Here is an 8,572-nt window from a genome sequence, read left to right as displayed (position 1 = left end):
ATGTTTGAGGAGGTGACAGTGTGGGGAGGTGACAGTGTGGGAAACAATCCGGCTAGGCCAAGGTCTCATGGAGCCCAGGGTTCCCTAGGGCCAGGAGAGCACTGGAGCCCACGCCGACACCCATTGGAAACCTGGAATCCACACCTGCAGGAGATCAGGAGAGGAGTTCAGCCTCCGATGCCCTTGCAGCAAGGTGAGACAGGCACAGGTGGGCGCCCTGCTTCTAACCAGCCTCAGGTGGGCAGGAAGCAGATCTCCTGCCTGACCTTCCTCTCCTGCCTCCCCCAAGCAGAGGGGAAGGGGCAGCCACCCATCAGGCCATTGCCCAGATTGAAGCCGCTGAAGCTAGGTCCCAGCAGGTGAGTGTGACTCCTGACTATCCCAGGCCCGGGCCAAGGCAGTCCTGTCTCTGGTGGGGACCTGGTAGACAGGAGATGTGATGTTCCCGAGTGGCTCTATAAACCTCTTATTGAGGATAGTCAAGGAAATGGGCAAGACCATAATACTCAGCCAAGAACCTGGCAGGCACAAGGGGGACCAGGGGCAGGTAAAAGTCAGTTTGGGCCCAGGCCTGGCCCCTGGAAGGCTGGTGGACGAAGGGCCAGCCATGGTGAAGGGGAATGGATGGCCACAGGCTGGGTGGTCAGGGCTGTCAGCTCCTGCAGCCCCTGCAGAACGTCCGCCCAGACCTGGCTCTGCACTCAGCCTTCTGCCTGGAGCCACAGGTGCCTGGACACTGGCCTCAAGTAGGGATGGTGGTAGGAAAGGCACTTGTGGCCACATGTGCACACCTAAGCATGGGACAGAGGGGTATCGTGCCCCAAAAAGACCATAGAGGTCGAGAACTTAAGCAGATGTGACACCATCAATAAACCCCCTTGTCCTGGGTCACATCAATTAAGTCAGAGCCTACCCTGACCCTGAAGCTGCAGCTCAGTCTGGTTGAGACTCACAAAAGCGATGTTAGTGCTGGGCAGAGGGCCTGGGCCAGCCTGTGATGTCTAGCAAAGCTGTGGGCTGGACAAGAATCTCTGAAGATTAGTCCAGGACAAGGCTGTGCCTGGGCAGGGAGTGGGGACAACGCCCAGCGGGCAGGAGGCCTAAGGACCTTTAACTAGGTAGGGTGCCCGATCAGGATACGCAGAAGAGAAGGTGGCAAGGCAGCATTCTGCCCGAGGCCAGGCTATAAACCTAGGGACTGCCTTGTCTAGCCTAAACCATGCTGCCGCCCAGGTGCCATCATTGAAATGTGAGGCAGGGCTGGGAGAGCCCCCAGACCCCTCATCCCTCCTGCCTCAAGCTGGTTCCCATCCCTCACCAGAAGGAAAGTGAACTCTTCTATGGGGCACAGCCTGCCAGGTTCTCTATCACCTCTTAGAAGGGGCAGCAGGGAGGGGGGCTGCAGCTGGGTGAGAAAGAACCCGGGTCCACTCTGTCCCTACCTGACAGGTGACCTCTGGCAAGCTGCTTTCTTTGCCTGGGGCCAAGGAGAGTCACAGGGGAGGAGCCAGGTTAAGAGGGCTCCACCCTGGAGCCAGGAGCTACCCACAGAGAAAACCCCCCATCCTCCCAATTCTGCTCTCAGCTCATGCTGCTGGGATAACATCCTCCCCATCAGAGAGGCTGTGGGAGGCAGAGGCTGACCTTTGCTCCTTCAGGCACCTCAGTGGGTTTGGGTCTGCTTTCATCATGATCAGGGAGTGGGTCCCTGGGATCACAAAGGTGAGGGGCAGCTTCTTGGGCTCCAGGTGCTCCAAGGTAGACCCTGAAGGGCACCAGAACTAGAAGGGTGTTGGGGAGGCTGGGCGAGATGGCTCAGTCCTGTAATCTCAACACTTTGAAGGGCTGAGGTGGGCGGATCACGAGGTCAGGAGGTCGAGACCATGCTGGCTAACATAGTGAAACCCCAGCTCTACTAAAACTACAAAAAATTAGCCAGGCGTGGTGGCATGCACCTGTAGTCCCAGCTACTCAGGAGGCTGGGGCAGGAGAATCACTTGAATCTGGGAGGCGGAGGTTGAACAGGGCCAGGACCTGAGCTCTGCCTGGCCATGGTGACTCTGAGCCAGATAACCCTACATTAGTCTCAGTCTGTCACTCTCTGTCATGGGGGATGTCAGCATTACCTCTAGAGTCAAAGTAGGTAAGCCAGGGTAACCAGAGTTCCCAGTAGGGACCAAGATCAAAGGATGCAGGAGTCGGGCCTGTCCCGGAATGTCAGGCTGGACGAGGGGCTCTGTGAAGCTGGGGCAGCCGAGGGCCTCCCTTCAGGTTACAGGCATCTGGGTCCTGGTCTAGACCCTCATATGCCATCCAGAGACCCAACCCTAGGGACAATTCCTCCCAGGTTGGTAGCAGAGAGTTGATCCTTGTACTCACCCCACCAAAAGCTCTGAAATGAGGGGGCCTGTGGGTGGGGGAAAGACTCTTCAGGAAAAGGATCTCAGGGTCAGGGAAGGTTTGAGCTGGGCGTTAGGGCAGCCAGAGAGGTAGGTGACAGGTCTCCTCACAAAGCCTGCCAGAGAATGCAGGAGGGACACAGATGTAGTGGTGGGAACGTTCTGGAAGACAGCAGGCAGCCTCCCACTCACCGATGGGGCCAAGTGAGGTCAGGTCCACACACCAGGAGAAGCTGGTATCCACACACCATTGCACTTGGTTTCTTGTTTTAGAGACAGGGTCTTGTTCCGTTGCCCAGGCTGGAGTGCCGTGGTGCAATCATAGCTCACTGCAGCCTTGACCTCCTCGGTTCATGCAATCTTCCCACCTCAGCCTCCTGAGTAGCTGGGACTACAGGCGCATGCCACCATGCCTAATTTTATTTTTTGTAGAGACAGGGTCTGGCTATGTTTCCCAGGCAGATCTCAAGCGATCTTTCCACCTCAGCCTCCCAAAACACTGGGATTCCAGGGACAAGCCAGCACTCCTGACTACGCTGGTGCATTTTGGCTGCCATGGTGCACAGGAGGTATGAGCTGGGGGGCCGAATCTGCTCCTGGACCTCTACTCAGGCCTGCACACAGACTGATCCCTGGGCTGCAGGGAGCAGGTGTGGAGAGAACAGAGTGAGCAGAGCAGGCTAGCCAGTGATGGAGACCCAGGCTGGGACTAGGAGAGACAGGGCTCCAACCCTCGGCCTAGTGGCCCTGCCCAACCCCTTGGGGCCAAGATGACTTCCTAGGAAGCCAGGCATGGAGGCCAGCATGCACCTGAACTGAGGACAGAAGATTCTGATGAGAGGGAGGGGGAGGCCTCTGACATAGTTTGGATGCACATATCGTGTTGAAATGTGATCCCCAATGCTGGAGGTGGGGCCTATAGTGTGAGGTGTTTGGGTCATGGTGGGGGATCCCTCATGAATGGCTTAGTGCCCTCCCCATGGTAATGAGTGAGTTTTCTTTTTTTTTTTTTTTCTTCTTTTTTTTTTTTTTTTTTGAAACAGAGTCTCACTCACAGCCCAGGCTGGAGTACAGTGGCACAATCTCTGCTCACTGCAACCTCCACCTCCCAGGTTCGAGTGATTCAATGAGTGAGTTTTCTATTAGTTCACAGGAGAGCTGGCTGTTTAAAAGAGCCTGATGCCTCCTCTCTCTTGCTTCCTTTCTCACTATGCGACATGCCTGCTCCCTCTTTGCCTCCTGCCAGGAGTAAAAGCTTCCTGAGGCTTCACCAGACGCCTAGAGATGCTTCTACAGCCTGCAGAAATGTGAGGCAAATAAACCTCTTTTATAAGTTAACCAGTCTCAGGGCCGGGAACGGTGGCTCACGCCTGTAATCACAGCATTTTGGGAGGCCGAGGTGGGTGAATCACTTGAGTTCAGGAGTTCAAGACCAGCCTGGCCAACCTGGTGAAACCCTGTCTCTACTAAAAATACAAAATTAGCTGGGCATGGTGGTGCATGCCTGTAATCCCAGCTACTTGGGAGGCTGAGGCATGAAAATTGCTTGAACCTGGGAGGCAGAGGTTGCAGTGAGCTGAGATCACGCCATTGCACTCTAGACTTGGCCACAAGAGCGAAACTCCGTCTCAAAACCCTGTTTCTACTAAAGATACAAAAAATTAGCCAGGCACGGTGGTGCATGGTTGTAATTACAGCTACTTGGGAGGCTGAGGCAGGAGAATAGCCTGAACCCAGGAGGCAGAGGTTGCGGTGACCTGAGATCTTGTGACTATACTCCAGCCTGGGCGACAGAGCTAGACTTCATCTCAAAAATAAATAAATAACCCAGTCTCAGGTATTCCTCTAGAGCAACGCAAAAGGGACTAACAAGCCTCCACGCTTGGTGTCCACTGGACCTGACACTCAGGGAAGGGCTGGTCTTGACTCTGCCATTAACAGCCAGACTATGACAGAGTTGTTCCCCTGCTCTGCCTCAGTTTGTCCTCTCTCAGTTGAGCAGAGCAGGGATAATTGCTTCTCATGTGGGCCACAGGACAAAACAAAGTCCTGAGTCCCACAGGAAGGTAGGTGGGCTATGTCCAAGGGAAGACAGACCTGGGGCAGTATTTTATGTTCCCGAGGTGGCAGAGGGACATAAAGAAGATGCCTCCTTTGTGGGCAAAGGAGAAGGGAAGATAAGCAGAGAGGCGCCAGACACCCGCCTCACCCCCACCTCCCCCACCCCACACCAGGCCCATTCCCACTTAGCCCCCAACTCAGGCAGCACCGTTCTCCTTACGGTCAGCGTTGACTTCCCAGCCAAGCTGAAGGAAGCTGACAGCTTGGATTCATCAGAGACAGCACGTAGTGTAGGTGATGTGCAGGACGGAAGTGGAGAGGGGACACGGGAACCGTGGTGTCAGGTTGGGGCTGCCAACATGATACCTGCCCAGGCCGTGGGCAGACCATGCTGCTCCACCCTGCCAGATGTGGCCTCTAATACTAAGGTGTCCGAGTTCCAGGCCAGGACTGGAGCCAGACGCCCCTTGGGGACAGGGGACACAGTCCACATAGACATCACCTGTGCTTTGGGCAAAGCCAGCTGGACAAATGAATGAAAGGGGCCCTGCTGGAGGGTAAAACTGGGCCTAGACTACTCAGACCTGCCTCTGGGACAGGACGGTCCCATCCTTCCAGTAGATTCCTGAGCTGGAAGCCCACCCAGCCAGGGAGTGGGAAAGGGGTGGCCTGCAGTCTCCCTTGAGTCTGTAGCCCCTCCCACCCAAGGGAGCTCCATAAAAAAGATGCAGAAACACCACGTGCTCCTCCCAGCTGCTGGCTGCTTCCTGGCATGGCCTCCAGGACCCTGGATGAGTCAAGATGGGGCTGCCAGCAGCTGGGGGCAGGAGGAAGCTGGGTCCCCAGGGTGGACGCCTAGCAGGAACATGCAGGCGTGGCGAGTGATGGGCCGTCAGGGCTGAGCCCCTTCAGCCCAGGGGGCCTTGGTGACATGCCTGCTGCTGAGCTCAGCCCAAGGAGTCAGGGCCTGGTGCCAAGCAGCCTCTCTGCCTGTGAAGACAGTCCTGGGATCATCAACCCTCTGCCCAGGGCTCAAGTATCCAGGCTGTGGAAGGGCCAGCAGTCAGAAACAAGGAGGCCGTGGGTGTGGGTCCCCAAGCAGTCAGGGACCTTGGTGGACAAAGCCCCTATGAGGGGGATGAAGGGGAAGGGAGACTGAGCTGTACCTCTCACCCTGAGATCTGTGGTACCAGGCTCCAAAAGAGGCCCTGGGAGAGACCAGCATGACAGGAATGCTACTGATGCCTTTGGGCATCTACTCTGAAGGGCTGGGCCAGCCGGAGGTTTAGGGCCCACATCAGAGGGGTGGGCCAGGTGCCACAAGCAATGAGGCTTCGTTTGGTAGAGCTGTGACCCTCTTCATCCTCTCCTGAACCCAGCTGACCCTCGTCCTCAGGCCTCTGCAGAACTTTGGCCAAGTGGTGGTGGAGGAATTCCGGTGGGTCCAGGGTGGCCCTGGGTGACCCAGGGCTCAGACCAGGGTTCTGGGGTTGAGGGCAGGAGGCTGGAAGAGATGACCTCCCCTAGTCCCCCCAAGGCTGCCCAGGCCCCTGAAGTCTGTGATGATCCTCCCACCAGGCCAGACCCACTGACCACCAGAATGGGTGCCACCTTCTTCAGGGTGGTGCCAGCCCAGGCCCTTGTGTGGGATGGTGCACGCCAGAGTCTGCACACCCTGGGGGAGGCAGACGGCCTCTTGGTAGACACCCCTGCTCCCACGTCCATGCTCACTCAGGGCCCTGCTCCAAGTGCTTGGCACTCACACCGGCCTCCCGCCCTCCATGCCACATGTATCAGTCTCATTTACAGAGGGGGAAATGGTGGCCAAAAGCCTTCCCCAGCACACACAGACCACACAGAGGTCTTAGGTGCAGCTGAGGGGTCGAAAGTCTCTGCTGCCCCTTCTGCCACTCGTGCTGCCAGGGACCACACTTTGGAGAGGGAGGAATGAGAGGGAGCTGGGTGCTCAAACATGGGGCATGGGGGACTAGGGAAGGGTCAGCCAGGAGGAAAGGGCAAGGTCTGATCCTGTATGGACACATCACAGAGCCCATGGATTCAGGAGACCCAGGGCCACGTCCCAGCTCTGCGGCTGCTCGGTATGTGACCATGGTTAAGTCGTCTCCCTGGACTCTCCATGCACTTTGTGTGCTGCGTGCACTTTCTAGGATGAGTCCGGACCCTGGCTGGCCTCATACTGCGTAGGCTGCAGACCCCAAGTGCTTCTGCAAGGGGCTTTGCTTCTCCTCATAACAGCGGCACAGGCTGGGCACATGCTCTGGCGGTAGAATGGAGTAGCTCTGGAGGTAGCATGTCGGGGCCTGGCTTGGGTTCCTGGCCCAGACATGGCAGGGTACACCTCAGGGTCACAGGGCCTGGCCCGCTCTCTACCAGCCCTTGGCCCACAGGCTACCCAGCTGCCCACCCACAACCTGTACCTTGGGGCAGCCCCAGCTACTGCAGTTCACTGGACAAGGATTTGCCATCGACACTGTGCTTGGCCGCACTGGAGAGGATGAAACTCAGCACTGCCACTGTGGCCTTCACATCGCCTGACTCTGAGGGACCTGTGGGTGGGACAGGGGGTGTCACTGTGGGTCCAGCCACCTCCCTGTTGCCCTATTAACTTCAGCTCAAAGCCCCCAGGCCTCCTGGCGCCACAGGCACTGCTACTGCTCCACCAGGAGCTGGCAGAGGACAGGAAGATGGGACTGTCAATGTCTTTCTTTCCCTCATGCTCTTCCACTAGGGAAGGCAGGTTAAGGATGCTGCTGGGATGTGGGGGGGTGGGAGGGGGGTCTGTACCAGGCACCAGGCCAAGGTCCCAGGGTTGCCTGGGGCCTGTGGACTCAACAGGGTACTCACCAAACTTGGCGTCAACCGTGAGCTTCAGGATCTTCTCATACTATGGGGAAAGGAGATCTTCAGGGGGTGCCAGGCCCCTGCTCACAAGCCCCTCACCCCTAGCCTGGATCCTGCAATAAGGAACAGACAGGCTGGAAAGAAGGAAGGGAGGTGCCCAGAGAGGTTGAGAGGCTGGTTCACCCGTGTCCCTGGGCCTAGTGCAGAGTTTCAAGGCACTGGGGGTCATAAGGTCATGGGACAATGGGGTGCTGGGTCTTGTAGTCACATCAATCCCCTGTCCCAGTAGCTCCTTTAGTACCTGGCTGCAGAGCAGCCGCAACTTCACAGAGGACTGCGAGGGAAGTCCTTATACCAGCCAGGCTGGCAAACCTCACCCCTCCTTCCTGGGCACTGGCTCAGAGCAGGCCAGCCACTGATCAAGGTCACAAAGCATGGTAGCACAGGCTGAGAGTACTGAGGCCTTAACCCCAGAGAAACCTCACCATCCTCTACACCCACAATCCCCAGCCCAATGCCCTTCCTCCACCCAGACTAGATCCTGTGCACTCAACCATCTTGGCCAGCGTGCTGATCTCTGCCAGGACCCAGTCGAGACAGTCCAGATCACCACAGAATCGGAACCTCTGCAAGGGAGGGAGGCAGGTAATCAGGCTGGAGGGAAGGCTAAGGTGTGGCCAGGATCCATGTGTCTCCCACACTGCTGCCCAGCAGGGATCCCGGTCCCCGTCATAGATGGATAACCTCTGGCCACTTGTTCTCCTCTATCACCAGGCTGTTGAGTAAACTCTCTCACTGACCCACCCTGCCACCAAGCCCTGCTCTGAGGTCTACTCCAGGCATCCATCTGCTCAGCAAACATCAATAGAGTGCCTTCTCTGTGCTAACTCCCACTCTAAGTGCTGGGGGTACAGCAGGGGACAAAACAAAGTCCTGGGCCTCACAGAGACAAGTGACCTCTCTCACCTCTTCCCCATACCCACACAACTCCAGCCACTCCGGCTTCCTTGCTGTCGCTCAGGGACATCAGCCTTTCTCCCGCCTCCATGCCTGCTGCACTCTGCGTGGCTTGCTATCCTTTATTTCATTCCACTCTCTGCTCAAGTGACAATTCATCAGACCAGTCCCCCCCTCAATTTTTTTTTTTTTAAGACAGAGTCTCACTCTGTTGCCCAGGCTGGAGAGCAATGGCACGATCTTAACTCACTGCAACCTCCGCCTCCCGGGTTCAAGCAATGCTCCTGCCTCAG

At 57.0% G+C, this 8,572-nt stretch overlaps 1 protein-coding gene across 1 annotated transcript; it reads right to left on the bottom strand.

Moving 5' to 3' along the window:
- Positions 1-6,518: 6,518 nt before the first annotated feature.
- On the bottom strand, positions 6,519-8,370 carry LOC129013864 (COMM domain-containing protein 4). The gene is given in 6 exon segments (XM_063652349.1): positions 6,519-6,676; positions 6,679-6,738; positions 6,899-7,018; positions 7,326-7,365; positions 7,591-7,656; positions 8,302-8,370. Coding segments are annotated over 6 exon segments (513 nt in total).
- Between the last annotated feature and the right edge of the window lie 202 nt (positions 8,371-8,572).

This window comes from Pongo pygmaeus, chromosome 16 (assembly GCF_028885625.2).
Source record: "Pongo pygmaeus isolate AG05252 chromosome 16, NHGRI_mPonPyg2-v2.0_pri, whole genome shotgun sequence".
Classification (NCBI taxonomy): domain Eukaryota; kingdom Metazoa; phylum Chordata; class Mammalia; order Primates; family Hominidae; genus Pongo; species Pongo pygmaeus.
The sequence above is the reverse complement of the archived record's forward strand: the minus strand, read 5'-3'. Positions and strand labels throughout refer to the sequence as shown.